Source organism: Sarcophilus harrisii, chromosome 4 (genome assembly GCF_902635505.1).
Source record: "Sarcophilus harrisii chromosome 4, mSarHar1.11, whole genome shotgun sequence".
In the NCBI taxonomy this organism is placed as follows: domain Eukaryota; kingdom Metazoa; phylum Chordata; class Mammalia; order Dasyuromorphia; family Dasyuridae; genus Sarcophilus; species Sarcophilus harrisii.
In genome coordinates this window covers 192,239,349-192,256,888 of record NC_045429.1, presented here as the reverse complement: position 1 = coordinate 192,256,888, position 17,540 = coordinate 192,239,349, and the positions used below count along the sequence as shown (strand labels likewise).

General features: G+C 35.3%; 1 protein-coding gene across 4 annotated transcripts in view; it reads right to left on the bottom strand.

Annotated features, from left to right (window-relative positions):
- Positions 1–417: 417 nt before the first annotated feature.
- Positions 418–17,540, bottom strand: part of PPIL6 (peptidylprolyl isomerase like 6) — a 58,522-nt gene continuing 41,399 nt past the window's right edge. For 2 of the 4 annotated variants that reach the window (XM_031964431.1, XM_031964432.1), the window contains 2 exons: positions 8,139–8,274; positions 419–638 (listed from right to left, as the gene is read on the bottom strand). In XM_031964431.1, coding sequence (XP_031820291.1) covers positions 530–638; positions 8,139–8,274 — 245 coding nt within the window. In that variant the 3' untranslated portion in view covers positions 419–529. Of the gene's footprint in view, positions 639–726; positions 770–8,138; positions 8,275–17,540 lie in introns of all 4 variants that reach the window. The other 2 variants (XM_031964433.1, XM_031964435.1) reach the window with 2 other exon arrangements.

Sequence of the window (17,540 nt, the reverse complement as noted above, 5' to 3'; positions counted from 1 at the left end):
AAGACTGCCAAGTAAGGAGGTTCAATTGTTCTTGGGCAAATTCATTAGTCCATCGGTAGTAATAGAAACTATATTGACTATCAGGTATATTCTCTAGTGACAAGTTTTTCTGCCATTGATGAATTAATTATACAAGGAATATCTATATTTTTTTAATGTAGGGCATCTCAAAATATCAGTTTTTATAAATAACACACTTTTTAGGGATAGCTTAGAGACTTCTTAATTAATTTAATTCTAAGTATAAGCAAACATTTGAAGATTCATCCCTGGAACTAAAGGAGAAATTAACTGAATACATTTCTTCTGTATGGCTGTGTAGTGCCATGTTTCTCTTTCTTTTAGGTTTAATAAAGGTAAGCTCCATGGGGACACAAATGACAGAATGTCTTATTTAAACACAGAGTGAACATTTTTGGATTCCAAAATAAATTAGGTTCTCAGTTTTATTTTATTTTTCAAAAATCATTTATTGAAATCTAGAAAAGAATAATACGCAAGCTAGAGGAAGAAGTGTCAGTCTATGTTATCAGCGATAATTACCACAATCGGTAATTCTACAAGCATAGATTGGTCTTTCATTTGTTGTATCTGCTACTTCTAGTATTTGAAGAACTCTTGTTCCTTCAATCAGTTGCCTGTAGACAAAAAATGGTAAAAATCAGTTAAACCACAAAGTTTCACTATTAATTTTCTGTTATAGTCTTTGCCATCCATCCAACTTACTCAGTTCAATTCATTACTTTGGCACCATGGGCCAGGTTCTGTGCTAGAAAGACAAAAACAAAACCAGATCTATTCTCAGGGAGCTTATGTTCTCTTCAGGGAATATAACATGTATAGAAATAAGTAAAATTAAAATATCTTATATATATAATTAATACAAAGCAATTTCTCCAGTGCAAAGGAATGCATTAAAAAGGTAGGAAAGACTTGGTATAAGAGTAGGCATTTCAGCCAAATCTTAAAGCAGAGACTTTTTTGCCCAAGAAATTTTATGTGATCCCAATTTTACATGTGTATGTGTGTGTGTGTGTGTGTGTATATATATATATATACACACACACACACAAATCAAACATTTACGGATAATAAATCATAATTATATGGCCTCCTATATTCAGTTACAAGACTCTATATGGGGTCAGGAATCACAGTTAAAGAAGCTGAGCCTTAAAGGAAGCTAGGGAACTTAATAGATAAAAGGAGGAAAAGAGAATTTTAGGGATAGGAGACATCATGCACAAAAGGAAAGAGGTGGGAGATAGAATGTTGTGCATGGGGAAGAAAGCAATAAGCCAGTTTTGTTTTTGTTTAATTTCAAAGATAATTTTATTTTAATCAGCCATAAATATATAAATTGAATCTCTTGAATAGGTTTTTCTTGGGCCTTTACCAGAAAATGAAGGTTTTTCTTTAAGTAGAAGAGAGAGTTAAAAATAGACACTAGACCTAGATGGATGGGAGAAAAAAAAAAAAAAGGGAATAAAGCAGAGAGGACCACCCATCCATGAACACATGAGAATGGGCTCCCAGAATTTTGTTACTACACCTACACTGAAGAGATTTCTTGAGAAAATGTGCAGATGAGCGCCCTGTCAATACAGCCCTGGAATTTTCATTAAGTTCTTTCTATGGGTCACTCCGAGTCTGAGGGGGAATGATATGAAATTAATTGGGAAAGGTAGGCTGAAGATAGGTTGTGAAGGGTTTTTTAAATGAGCTCATATTTCATCCTAGAGGCAAGAGGAAGTCATATAAAATTATTAAGCAGAAGAGTAACATGTTCTGACCTATGTTTGAGTACTGTATGAGACAAAGTGAGTGTAATGGATACCTTAATGAATTTTGGAACCAAGAAAATCAGGTTTTAAATCACATTTCACATACATACTACCTGTGTGTGACCACAGGCAAATCATTTAACTTGCCTGTGTGTGTTTTATTTTATTTAATTTTTAATTTATAGAATAAAGCATTTCTATAACATAGTATAATAAATAAGATGAATGCACATGAAGCTTGCGAATCTATTGTGAAAAATTTGCTATTCCTTCTTAATATGTAATAAAGCTATATGTCATTTTTTTTCTTCCCTGTCTTTCTCAACTTAGAGATAGCTACTATTAGATGCAAATAAATGTATATGCAATATGTATATCTATATAAAATTATCCTTATATATACTTCAATTTCCCAGTTCTCTGGATGTAGATAGCATCTTTCTTCATAAGCCCTTTATTAGTTAATTTAGGTATTTATAATAATTAAAGCAATTTATTTGCTTGGTCTTTCTTAAAAGAATATTGCTGCTACAATGTTCTCTTGGTTCTGCTCATTTTGTTCATTATTTTGTGCCTCTTTCCATGTTTTTCTAAAATCATTGAGCTCATCACTTCTTATAAGCACAGGAGTATTCCATTACAAATACATCACAACTTCTTTGGCCATTCCTGGTTGATGGGCATTTCTTCAATTTCCAGTTCTTTGCCACCACAAAGAGAGTTGCTGAAACATTTTAGAACATATAGGTTCTTTTCCTTTTCCCCTTTATCATCTTTGGAAATTGACTTAGCAGTGATCAAAGTTTCTTCATCTGTAAAATCAGGAGAATTAAATGACCATTACAGCCATTCCCAGATCTAAATCTATAATCCTGTAATATCAAGTTGGCAACTGTGCAGAATACACTGGAGTTGGGAGAGAATGGAAAGCAAGAACTATTAGAAGTTTACTGCAACTGTATCTAGCCCTGGTAATTAGTGAAACTTGCTGTCTGAGATAGGATCTCTGGGGATTTTAATTTGATATTATATTATTATTATATTAGACATACTATAAAAATTATTTGTGATAATTTTTTAAAAAAGAAGTTTATTGCAATAGTCTAGATGTACCCCCTAAACTGTGGAAGAGATTATGTGAGTGGAGAGAAGGGACTGGATGTGGGAGATGTTGTAGAGACTGACAAAACTTAGTAAATGATTCTGGGGGAGATATACTGAGTCAAGGGTGTTTCCATAGCCTGGATGATGAGGATGAATCATTCAGTTAATGAATATATATATATATATATATGTATATATATATATATATACACACATATATATATGTGTGTGTGTGTATGTGTATATATATATGTATGCATGTATGTATATATATAAGTATGTGTGTATGTATATATGTATGTGTATACAGGTATATACATACTATGTATCAATACATATGTATATGAATGTATATATATATACATAAATATGTATATAGACACATCTTTTAATCTTTTAATAGAAGAGAAAGTCTAAATTAGCAGAAAGAGAAAAACCTTTTGGAAATGGCCAAGGTGTGGGTTTACTTTGCTTAACTATGTCTATTTTTAAAAAATTTGTCTTTCCTTAAAACTTCCAACTATATGAATATGTGTGTATGTCTATATCTATGTACATATATGTATATATATATATACACACACACACACATATATATATTTTAAAAAGATATAGGGTCAATGAAGTATTTAAAATGCATACATAGGAAGAGAAGGAATTTTAGAAGGAAATAGATTAACAAGACAGTTTTGAATTTAATGTGTTGAATTTCTCATACACTTAAAAGAAAGCAAGCTGTATGTAACAGATTCACAGTATATGTCCAATCCACATTACTTGGTCTGTTTTGCATATGAGAATTCTCGTTTTATTTGGTATGGAATTTAAAAACAAAAATTAAAGGCCATGTGAGATGCCGAATTAGAAGTAGAAGGTAACACCAAGGTTATGAATTGGGAATACTGGAAGAATAGATTGGGAAGAGGAGGGAAATTTGGCAAGTGGTTGAGTTTTGGGAAAAAGATAATGAATTCTCACTTTGACATGTTGAGTTTGAGGTGCCTCTGGGACATCTAGTTTGAAATATTCAAAATGTATTTGGTGAATTGGGATTGAAGCTCAGGGGAGAGATTGAGGTTAGATATATTGATTTGGCAATCACCTGCATAGAGATGGTAATTAAGCCCAAGGGAGCTGATGAAGTTACCCAGAGGAAAAAAAGAGGGACCAAAAGAGGATGGTAGTAGCCTTAGTAGAAATAGGGAACTTAGAAAGAAAGGTTGACTTGAAGGAAAGGATAATGAATTCTGTTTTGGACATGTTGAATTTAGGATATTTGTGAGACATCCAACAGGCAGGTGATGTTAGGGGGCTGGAGCTCAATATATCCAAGGCGGCTTACTCCTCAAACTAAACCCAGTCAGCATTAGCACAAAGCCTCCAAGTCCAAGTGATGCTCTTTTGCCTGACTTTACATCCTCAAAAGACTTGGGGGTCTTTGGGGAGTGACCTGAGGCTCTCCATTGCCAAGATTTCACACTAATTCTAAAATGTGACAAAGATCATCATTTATGAAAGTTAATTGGATTAACAGGGCCAAATTTTTATTATAACTTAGGCTATAAAGACAAAGTCTAAAACCAGGACTGGGGTGAGGTGATCTGTGGTCCTGCGGAGAATCTAACCCAGCTGCTCATCTTTTCCTATCTGCTTCCTTCTGTGGCTCCTGATAAAAACTGAGTTATATCAGCAATTGAGAATGGGACAGGGGGAGAAAAGACCCCCACTCCATGACTACAATACTTTATTAGTGAGGTGAAAAGAGCATTTACACCTCCATCATTTCTCAGCTGCTGATCTTTGCCAAGAGCGTCAGTGAACAGAGCATCACCCCGGTGTCAAGAGGCCCAAATCCAAATAACAGCCTTCTCCACTGGACACTGGGAAAATCCCTTCACCTATCTGTCTCAGTTTCCTCAAGTGTAAAATGAGGACAATAATAGCATCTACCTCCTAGAATGACTGTAAAGATTAAAGGAAATATTTGTTAAAAGCGCCATGGAAGAATTTATTCCCTACTTTCTCTTTCATTGACTGATCTTTATCATAGTTATGGTGCTCACAAAGGTTGCATCTGCCAAAAAAAAATAAAAAAAAAATCAGAAACAGAACATTTTGTCAAATTCTGGATTCCAGCTTTGTGGACCTCCATATTTCACTGGGACCTGGTATCCAACAATAATCAAAAGGTTAAGAAGCCTATGAATGTTTAATGTGAGCTGCTCAGGCTTTCAAGCCAATTTGGATATGTATTTTCAAAGATCTGGAATGTCTTAGTAGAAAATAAAATGTTCTTTTCTAGCTGTACTCATGGCAGATGTGGAAGAAGAAGCTGCTAGTTGTTCCAGAATCCCTTCTGAAAAGATGAAAAATTTTTGCAGAATTGATGGACAAACATGTTAAGGATGTGTTTATTAAAAAAAAAAACTTCAAAAGATATGGAGGAAGATTATTCATGAAGGAACGAAAGCCTATCTACCATAGGGGATACAGAGATGTAGATGTAGGTTAGTGAAGTTTGACTGAAGAGAATGGTGTGAAAACATAAATTCAAATCAGCTTTTGTGATTAGAATTAAAAGATTTCAATGGTGTCAGTCCAGAGGTCCATAAAGTATTGCAGGGTCTTTGCCAATTCTTCAATGGTACTTAGTTAAATTCCACAAGATTTCAATTAATATGCTGAGGATTTTGGAACCTTAACCTTTGGGTCATCCCAAGTAATACATTGCTTGGAGTTACCCAAATCTGAGAAGGAAGAAGCATTTATATAGACCTATTATGTGCCAGGTACTGTGCTAAGTGCTTTTTTGTAAATATTATTCAAATTCTCAAAACAACCTAAAGTAGGTTCTTTTTTTTACAGATCTCCTATTTTACAGATGTGGAAACTGAGGTAAACAGAAGTGAAAGGTCTGGCCCATGGTCACACTGCTAGTGAGTGCCTGAGTCTGGATTAGAACTCATCCCTTCCTGATTCCAGGCCCAGGCTCTATCCACTATGATACTAGCTGTCTAACTGAAATGGTTATAAATCAAGAAAAAGGGGGTTTCCCTTTTACCATGCATGATAATGCCCTTATTGCAAAATCTCTTGGCAAATATGGAATTATCTGCATGGAGGACTTGATCCAGGAAAACTAAGTTGTTGGCAAACGCTTTTAAATTATCAACAGCTTCCTGTAGCTTTTCTGTCCTTTCCCTTTGATTATCTTTTCTGTGGGATGGAATGAAGAAGAAAAAAAAAAAAGACTATTTTTGAGAAAGGTGGAGCATTTAATGATAACAAGGAAAACCAGATCAACAGGCTTATTAGAACAATAAACTAAAGATGTCTATAATGATTAATATTTTTTCTAATGTTCTGTTAATAAAACATGCCTTTGATTTTAGAAAAAGGATAAGAGTATTTTGGGCTAGAAAAGTCTTTCTCAAATTGTTTCATCCCTGAAAATTGGATTTTGTAGAAAGATCTGTGACCAAGCTCAAGAATGAAATAGAAATACATTCACCTTCAGAAGACATATGTTATAATGGGCTTTTTTTCATAAGGGGCTCCAAGGTTCCATTATTTTTGTTTGTTTGTTGTTGAGGCAATCAGAGTTAAGTGACTTGCCTAGGGTCACACAACTAGGAAGTGTTAAGTGTCTGAGGCCACATTTGAACTCAGGTTCTCCTGACTTCAGGGCTGGTGCTCTATATACTGCACCACCTAGCTCCCCTGGTTCCACTATTTTTTGAGCAAAATCTTATCATTTTGCATCTCACCAAATATTTACTTAATAACTACTATATTCAAAACATTGTAGGAAGTAGGCAAATAGAAAGATCATACTTCCTTCTCATTTAGTTAATAATTTAACCAGGGATGAAAATAAGATACACATAAATAAGTATGGCATGAATTTAGAATCTAAAAGTTACATAGGTAAAAAAAAAAAAAAAAGTGCTATGAAAATCCAGAGAGAGATCTTACTATGAAAAGAAGTAATCAGGGGAAGGCTTATGGAAGGAATAATACCTGAGAAAATCAGGGACATGGAAATGGGAAAAAGAAAAGACAAGTTAAATTTTACTATATACAAGGTCTATAACTATACAATATATACATATATATATATATATATATATATATGAAGATATATATATAAAATTCTGTACAATGTTGTAAAATATATTAAATATAATTGTAAAATATATTAACAATATATTTCAGGTCTAAATGCCTATAAGTATGTTGGTATCAAACTCCTTAAAATTGTTATTTAGGATATTTCAGTATTTATCATCATCCTTTGGGAACCTAATGTTATCAGCAAGCTGGATAATTTGATTTCTTTATTAAAGTTGATGAGTTGTGAGAATGCTTGCACTTAGTGAGCAGAACTAGAAGAACACTGTACATAGTAATAGTAACATTGTGCAATGATCAACTGTGATCAATTTAGCTCTTCTCAGCAATATAATGGTTTCAAGACAATTCCAAAAGACTCATCAGAAAATGCTATCCACATCCAGACAAAAGAACTATGGAATCTGAAGGCAGATTGAAGCATACTATTTTCATTAAAAATTTTTTTTGGTATTTTTTTCTCTTTTCCAATTTACAGGCACTGTTTTTTTTTTTTTCACATGAACTATGTGACTAATGTGGAAGTATATTTTATATAATTATATCAATCTATATCAAATTGTTAATCATTTTAGGAAAGAGAGAGGGCAGGGAGGGAGAAAATTCAGAACTCAAAATTTTATTTAAAAAATGAATGTTAAAAATTGTCTTTACAAATAATTGGAAAAATGCTGTTTAAAAGAAAAAAAGAAAAAAGAAAGACTTCATTTTAGGGACTTAACCTTCATAAAGTTCTGGATTTAGCGATTCTAATTTAAACAATATAGCTATTATAAAATGTGTCACAGTAATTTAGAATTGATTATTCACAGTAGCAGATTAAAATACATTACAAAGGTAGTGTTCAATATTTTAATTTTTTTGGTGAAGCAATGGGGGTTAAGGACTTGCCCAGGGTCACATAACTAGTAAATGTTAAGTGTCTGAGTCTGCATTTGAACTTAGATCCTCCTGCTTTTAGGGCTGGTGTTGTATCCATTGTACCCCTCAGTATTTTAAAAATATATTTCTACAAGAAACTTGTTCTAAATGTCAGTTTTATTCATCTTACATGTCATCACTGACTTTTTGAACCTCCATTTTACATTTTAAAATTGTAAATAGACTTGTTATACATACCCAAAAGCCACATATTTTCGATCTAGATAAGGAGCTTTCTGTAGTGTGATATAAAATTGTGACCCATTGGTGTGTCGTCCTTTGTTGGCCATACCAAGAACTCCTCTTTTATCATGTGGCACTATAAAGTTTTCATCTAGGAAAGATCAGGTCATGTAAAGGCTGCTTATTAATTAATTTCCTCCATTATCTTCATCAGTAGTAACATAAAATAAACAAAAAGAACACCTTTTTGCATTCTCATTTATAAGTGTTTGAGTCTATTGGCAAAATTTTAACATTTGGTTTATTTCCATATTACTTTCCATTTTTTCAAATAGCCTCTAAGAAAAATAGATGTAAAATCTCATTAATATGGACTTTGCTATTTTTGATATAAGATGAAATTAGTATTAATGGTAAATAAGATAAGTTTCCTCATAAAATTAATAGTGAAAAAGGAGAAGCTTACCCTATTTAAGAATAAAGGTCAATAAACTTTTTTATTTTTCCACCACCACTTTAGTATCAGTGTTTAAATTCAGCCAGTCAGCCTGCTGATTAAACATGATTCTTATCTATGAAAGTATTTACAAGCTAAGATTTATACTTGGTTCTTTTCTTCCCTTGTCCTGTCCTTGTCTTCAGTATTTTTATATATAGTTTAAAGATACACAACTTCATTTCCTTGGAGAATGGTTCATAGTTTTTTACAATAAAACTATCCTTCCATTTAATTGGGGGGGGGGGGGAAAAGCCTTTTAGGGACGGTCCAATAGCTATTCTTCTAAGAATGTGGTTTGATCCTAAGCAATTATGGTAATAAATTAATTTCTTGGGTTTGGGCACTTCCTCCATTGATTACAATAATCTTTAAAAGTAATGACAGGAAAAATATTAACAGTAACTCGCTGGCTAATCTTTAGGCTGAGCCTCTTGTAATTTAGCTAAGCTAATCTTAGTGAGTATATTTGTTCCTACTTGGAAATCTTTTCAAATTTTGGGAGGCCTGACAGACCTCGGCACTCCATTGGTTTTCCTTTAAGAATTCCAAACCACAATGAAATAGTAAAGTAGGACTTTAACTGAGGATGCTTTTTTTTTTTTTTTTTTTTAATTATATCTCATGGTTAAGTTAAGTTGGTGAGTGGGTTAAGAAGTAGAGAGTAATTCTTTGTCTTCATCATAATTCTGTGTGTAATACATGCTCTTGTCAGTAAGTAATTGCCTCTGTGCAAATAAGTCAGGCAGTCTGAAATGAGAAAGTTCCAAATTAACCAAAACGGGGGCCTGGCAGAAGACTGAAGCTGGCAGAGAATGTTGACATAATAGAGGAGACTAAAGGTCAAAAATGGGTAAATGGGAAGTGAAGATAAGACGCAGACAGAAATAATACACAGAATTAATGCCAGTCAGACTCAGTTATAAGAAAAGAGGAAGATTAAAAACTGCCTTTATAAATAAAAATGGGTGAAAGTTATTTGGGTCAAGAATAACTGGACGGTTGAGCATATATAGTTTTAAAATGTAAAATGAAGATTTAAAAAAGTAATCCTAACTTGTGATAAATGTAAAGTAGATGAAACGAATTCACTTTTTATTTTACCTTGCTATAGAATTTATTTATTTTAATAATAAAGCTTTTTATTTTCAAAATATATGCATGGATAATTTGACAACATTGACCCTTGCAAAGCCTTGTGTTTCAGATTTTCTCCTCCTTTCTCCCCCCCCAAAAAATGGCAAGCAATCCAATATGTTATACATGTTAAAATATATGTTAAATTCAATATGTATAAACATATTTTCTTACTGCACAACAGACATCAGATCAAAAAAAGAAAGTAATTGAGTAAGAAAACAAAATGCAAGCAAACAACAAAATGTGAGTATTTCAAACATGAGATTATTCAATTGATATCTTTAGATTTTTTTTTTCATTTTCATTAATCTTTTTCAAAAGTAAATTAATTAGTTCCTGTGATCTTAAGATGAACAGAGCCATCTACACCCAATTTTCTCCGTAGTGGCAAAGTATTACATCAATGAAAAACAGAGTAGATTGGCAGAAATGTTTATGGAGAGTTTTTATTGGCTTTAAAAAATCACCAATATTCTGTAACTATGGAGAAATTCTAAAACATAAATAAGCATTTATTTTTCTCCTCCCTTCCAACAAGTTTGTAATTAGTAATAAAGCTTTACTTTTTATACCATATTCTATCAAGGATTATCTCATGTTTGAATCTCATATTTGAATAATCTCATGTTTGAAAATATGAGAAGGGCACAGGAAGGCTTTTAAAAGCAACTATCCTCAGCAGACCAAATCTTTATAATCACCAAATTAACAGAAAATGCAGATAAAGAAGATCCCACCCTAATTATTTTATTGATTTACCAAAAAAAAGTTACAAAAACTTATTTTGTTCATTACAAAAAGGCATTTGATTCCATCACCCCAAGCAAAGACCTAAAGACCTCCTTCTAACACAGTATTTTGTATGCCTTTGTTAAACTTCTGCAAATGTAACTACAATGATAACCCTAAATTCCAAATGTTATTGATTCAGGGATATTGAGACATATGCTCAATAATGATGTTTGTCTCTGTGATGGAGGATATGTTGCACAAGGTCCAAAAAAGAAAAAAAATATTTCTTACAGATAATAGTGTACTGATTGCATCAAACTCCAGGACATTATAGAAAGGTAGAGTTCATATTTCTTTTGCTCTCAGTAGCATTTTTTTTTTTTTTTTTTTGCCATGAGCACATTACTGGAGAGTACTTAGAATATTCCCAAATACAATGCAATTCTAAGTTCTGTAGCCTCATTAGCAAGGGGGATAATGGAAGGGAAAGTATGGAAAAAGCAGGGGCAGCAAGGGGATCTATGAATATGCTATCTGATTTCAAGTGAAAAATACTTCTACCCTGAACTGAATAGGATTATGAACAGATGAACCTAGCTCACTGACCTGCCTAAGAAGTATTCTGTACAGAATTTTGTGGTCTCTCTGATTGTTGATGCTATTGGGACACGATGAATTTATTCCCTTTCTGCTTCCTCTCTTTGATTGACAAACAGGTATATACCTTCCTTGAGAATTTCTTTCTTAAAAACAAAAACAGCCTGAAAAGCTTTGTTTACTTGCTGTATGTACTTTTATAATGGGTTTGTCTCTAAACTCCAGATAAAGATGAGTTGATTTTTATTACATTATGAGCCAATGGTTTCTATAGAGGAGTAAAGCACACAATGAAACAGGAAAGAACCCACAGACAGACTTAACCTTGAGCTCATACTGAAGTCTCTCTCTCTCTCTCTCTCTCTCTCTCTCTCTCTCTCTCTCTCTCTCTCTCTCTCTCTCTCTCTCTCTCTCTCTCTCGGCACAAATAGGAGCATTCAGCTCCAAATAGTAGTTCATGGTAGAGAAGTCATACCTTGAGCCTGTTCAATTAGTTTTATGTTTATTTAAAAGACACCACAAGAAACTACCTCATCCACAAAACCAAATGAATGAATGAAAAATGTTTTATGTCCAGTATTTGCCTAGTTAGAAGGCTGTATTGAAGGAGATAAAACGAACATTAATATACACAAAATATGAGAGGAATTGGGACCTGATTTGTGATTTTCATTGGTATAGGGAACTCTCCTATGAGGAAACACCCTCCACTAATGCAAATTGGCTCATTCTCTGTAATTTATTTATGGTTTTGGAAAGTTGCCAGAAAGCAATGAGAGACTTTCAGGAGTCATATGGATGGATCAACCTTTCTGATTTTGAGGCTGGTTCCCTATCCCTCTATTAAACACTACATCTCATGCAAAATAAATACAAGGCATGGTCTCTCTTATTTAGTTATCACCATATACATTATGTGTTTATCATCCCATATTTATTAGGTCACATGATTAATTGAGTTGATTTTCAACCTAAATTTAACATTGAGTTCTTTAAATTCTGGATGGAAATAATCAGTAGGGTTTTAATTAAAGTCTAATATGAATGTATTACTTAAAGTTTATGCTAAAATGAAGTAAATGAACTTTTTAAGGGTTGGGAAGGGGAATAGAATAAGCATTTACCTAACACTAAGGGTGTACCAGGCACTTTATAATTATCTCATTTGATTCTCACCATATTCCTGAGAGGTAGTGACCTGATCAGGGTCACATATTGTATATCTGAAGCTGGATTTGAATTCAAGTATTTCTCAATTCATTGTGCCACCAGCTGCCTCTCCTGGTTGTAACTAAAGTGGTTATTTTAAAAATATCGACTTGAGAACTATTTGAGAACTAAAGACCTTTTTTGGATCTTTACTGGAAGTTTTTTGTCTAAATTGCAAAATGACACTTTAGTTTAAAAGGCTTTCTTTCCGTAACTGTGTTAATTCCTAGACATTTCTATAGGATATAAAAACATTCCATTCACAGAATTTTCCGTGAGTGGAAATCTGTCAAAGATAAATTAATATTTATTAGATATTAGAAAACATCTAAAAGTGGTTTCTGTCACTGCTCTCAGGCAGTAAAATTATAATTTTTTTCGATTCTGTTTAAGAAAATCATTGTTACATTAAATCTTTCTCATAATTTTGCTTTCCATTCATTAATTGTATTGAAAGGAAAATCATTTTCGAAAAAGTCATGAATAGGTTGGGTTGGTGGCTGTTATTCAGTATTGGAAACAGTCATGGGACACACCAAAAAAATGTGCAGGTAAGACTCATTCCCTCTTTCTTTTCATTTATATTAGTAGCCAACTGAGCTGTCAAACAGAATCAGATGGCAATTAATCTTTACATAATATTGGCTGACCCCAGGCAAACTGATAGTTGTGTCTTCCTGTGCCAGGGAATAATGAAACAAGATGGGTTGAGAGACTGGCCGTAGCTATTTCTTTTCTTTGCTAACTCAGCACAGAAGGTGATCCTAGACCATAGTTTAAAGATGCACAGTGAGTGGGAAATGAGTGTGGAAAACAACATAGCATTTTCACTCTTTTTGTTGTTGTCTGCTTGCATTTTGTTTTCTTTCTCATTTTTTCCTTTTTGATTTGATTTTTCTTCTGCAGTAAAATAATTATATAAATATGTAAGCATACATATATTGAATTTAATATATATATATATATATATATATTTTAACATGTTTAACATATATTAGATTATTTGTCTTCTAGGGGAGGAGGTGGGAGGAAAGGAGGGAAAATTGGAACACAAGGTTTTGATACTCCTTTCTCCTTCTTTTCCTCCCTTTTCAATATATTCGGTTGACTTAGACTTAGCACAACTCTCAAGGATATGTCCTAAGACTCTGTCCTGGGTCCTATTCTCTCTTTATGCAGATGCCATTGCTCCTCTTCCAGAACAAAGGACAAACATCAACCCCAATGAGTAGGAGTAGGGAGCTCTCCTCTGTGAGGACCCTATTGGAACTAGTCAGCAGGCCAATATAGCTCTTTATCTTTTTTTTTCCTTTCTCTTCTTTCCCTTCCCTTTCTTCTGTCTGCAATGGACATCATATTCTTAGCTGCAAGTGCTCTGTCCAGAGGAATGTTAAATTTGATCACTTAAGTCGCAAGATATCTTGGGGCTTACAGGCTAGGACTAGGTCTTACACCCAAATCACTCTAGTTCTCATTGACTGACATACAACAGGTTCCAGGTCAAGCCCCAATTAGTCACTGTTTGGGCTCTGATTGGATCATAGTAATAGTAAATGTAAATAGCAATTGTTTTTATTTGGCCAAAAATCCTTAAAGTCTTTCTTTCTTAAATTAACTTTTGATTTTGTATTTAACCAGGTAACCCTTGCAACTTTGTGTTCCAAATTTTTTTCCCTCTTTTCCTCACTCTACTTCCCTAGCCACATAAGCCAATATATGTTAAACATGTACAATTCTTTTCTCCATATATTTCCAAATTTATCATGCTGCACAAGAAAAATCAGATCAAAAAGGAAAAAATGAGAAAGAAAACAAAATGAAAGCAAACAACAAAAAAGAGTGAAAATATTATGTTGTGGTCCACACTCATTTCTCACAGTTCTTTCTCTGGGTGCAGATGGCTCTCTTCATCACACAGCCGTTAAAATTGGCCTGAATCATCTCATTGTTAATGAGAGCCACTACCATCAGAATTGATCATCATATAAGAATGATGTTGCCATGTACAGTGATCTCCTGGTTCTGCTCATTTCACTCAGCATCAGTTCGTGTAAGTCTCTCCAGGCCTCTCTGAAATCATCCTGCTGGTTATTTCTTACAGAACAATAATATTCCATAACATTCATATACCACAATTTATTCAGTTATTCTCCAATTGATGGGCATCCACTCAGTTTCCAGTTTCTTACTACTACAAAAAGGGCTGCCACAAACATTTTTGCACATGTGGGTCCCTTTTCCTCCTTTAGGATCTCTTTGGGATATAAGCACAGTAGGAATAGTGCTGGAGCAAAGGGTAGGCACAGTTTGATAACCCTTTGGGCATAATTCCAAATTGCTCTCCAGAATGGTTGGATCCATTCACAACTTCACCAACCATTGTTGGTGTCAGTGTCCCAGTTTTCCTACATCCCCTCCAACATTTGTCATTATCTTTTCCTGTCATTTTAGCCAATCTGAGAGGTATGAAGTGATACCTCAGAGTTGTCTTAATATGCATTTCTCTAATCAACAGTGATTTAGAGCATTTTTTCATATGACTACAAATAGCTTTAAAGTCTTCATCTGAATACTGCCTGTTTATATCCTTTGACCATTTATCAATTGTTATCCTTGTATTAATCACTGATTGGGCACTATCTCAGTCAAATTGAGACATAAAAAAGCCAATATCTCTCATTGCATTTAAGGCCATCTCCAGTGGTCCTGATCTATATCTGGTCTCTGGATCCAGATGACTCTGGAGGGGAAAGTGAGGCAGGTAACCTTGCACAACCCTTCTTCACTTAAATCCAATTCCCAGCATCACCTCCCTAATGTCTTGATCCTTTCTGGGAACAAAGGACAAACAAGAATTGTAGAAGTTCTCATACCTATAAAACCTGTTCCAGACTCTCATCTGAGTTCTAGGCTTGCTTCATTAACTTACTGCCCACTGGATATTTAAAACTGGATGTCTCATAGGCATCTCTAACTCAACAGTTCTCAAGCAGAACTCATTATCTTTCTCCTAAAACCCACATCTCTTTGATACTTCACAATTTCTACTGGAGATACCACCATGCTTCCAGTTTTCTAGTTTCACAACCTCAAATCATAATCTCTGACCCCCTAATATCCCTCACTTCAAACAGCACAATCAATTGCCAAATCTGCCTTTTCCCACAAAACCTCTCGCTTTCTAACTATTCCTATAGTCACCATTTTGTTTCAGGACCTCATCATCTCTCACTTGCATTATCTCACCTATATACTTCAATAGCTTCCTTTTTGTTCTTCCTGGCCCAAGTCTCTTCCAACTCCAATTCATCTTTTATTGAGTTGCCAAAGTGATTTTCCTTAAGTGCTGATCTGACTATTCTCTACACAATAAACTCCCTACTGCCTCCAGAAGAAAATACAACTTTTATTGCCCTTCACAAATGCCCAACCCATCTTTCCTGCCCCATTATATAGTAATTCCCTTCTGGTCACACTGGCATTCTTGCCATTCTTGCTAAAGGGCATTCCATCTCTTGAGCTTTGCACTGGCTGTTCTCTGAGCCTGGAACATTCTCTTCTATCTCCAAGAATCCCTTCCTTTAAATACTATATTCTATGTGAAGCTTTTCTGATCTTCCTGTTAGTGCCCTTGTTCCCTAAGCTATCTTGTATGGATTGTATATTATTCTGTATATTTTACATGTCACAGATGTATATGAATACTTTGTCTCTCAGACAAAATTTGTGCTTCTTGAGAGCAGAGAAGAAAATACATCTATATATATATATATATATATATATATATATACACATAGATGTATTTATCCTCTACCTATTCTACTTCCCTCTCCTATATATTTAAATTTAATATAAAGAATAATATAATAAGCACATATAAAAAAGGGAAGCATCGTATGGTGACTTTTAGGAATGATTCCAAATTGTTTTCCAGAAGAATTAGACCAATTCATAGCTCCACCAAGTGGATCAGCCTGCTCATTTCCTCATATAGCCTCCATGCTGCATGAAAGTTGTGTACTAGATGGAGAACCCGCCTAGAAACCCAGAAGATGCAGATGGATTCAGTTCCTGCCCGTTGACACATGATAGCTGGGCACTTAATCTGAGCCACCTTCTAAAACTATAAATTGCAGAGAAGTGCCAACCTGCATCGGTGGAGGGAAGTTTCTATATACTAATGAAATCTCAAGTCCAGGCCCTGTCTCTACCACTAATTCAAATATAAGATCATTTGTTTAAAGAGAAGTATCCTTGATTACACATAATGAAAAGATTCTGATCAATAAGTTCCTATGTTAAGGCAACCAATAAACTTGTACCTGGCGCCTCTGTTCCACGCTATCCTTGCACAACCTTTCTTCACTTAAATCCAGTTCCCAGCATCACCTCTCTAATGCCTGTTCAAAAGCTGTGGAAAAGTCCCCGAATGTTTTTATACCACAGAGCTAGATAACCTATCCTTATCAGTGATTTACGGCATCACGAGAAGTGTTTTCACCGGACTAGGAGGTTCCCCCCACCCCCTTGCGGCATAGGGCTCCCCTCTGACAGGGGGGCGCTGTCCAGACTGCGGCTGGGATTGCAGTGCTGACCCCGACCCCGTGCGGGGTTTTCCTGGCAAAGACCCTGGAGCGCGTTGCCACTGCCTTCCCCGGCTTGTTTTCTCAATGAGGAAAACAAGGTTAATTAAGCGACCTGCCCGGAGTCTCCCAGGCCTGCCTTGACCTTGCAAAGACCAATGGCCCTGACGTGGGGCTCCCCGCACTGTGTCGCCTGCCGGGACCCCCTCAAAAATACCCACCCCAGGAAGTTCTTTCTGCTTCGCCTGCTGAGCCAAGTAACAGGGAGGCACAGTGTGGGTAAGGCTCGGTCTAGAGTCTGCAGTTATTCTGCGGGCTGGTCTGAGCTGGACCCCACCGAGTTTTTCTACTGCTACAGGCCGCGGGTCCGGGTGGCAGCCTGGACAAGGATGGCAACCTCAGAGGGAGCGTCCATCGCGCGTGAGAATGACTCGTCCTCCTCCTCCTGTTCCCCAGCTTCGCCGGCGAAAACAGGCCTTGGCCTCCCGCCCTACTTGAGCCCCGCGAGCCTCGCCCTCGCGGCAGGGGCCCTTAGCCTCAGTAAGCCCTTACCGCGGCTAAGCTCCGGGTACCAAAGGTACAATGTAACCGACAGATCCGCAGAGGTTGGGGTTACAAGTAGCGAGAGATGGAGAGGGAGAGAGAGAGAGAGGAGAGAGA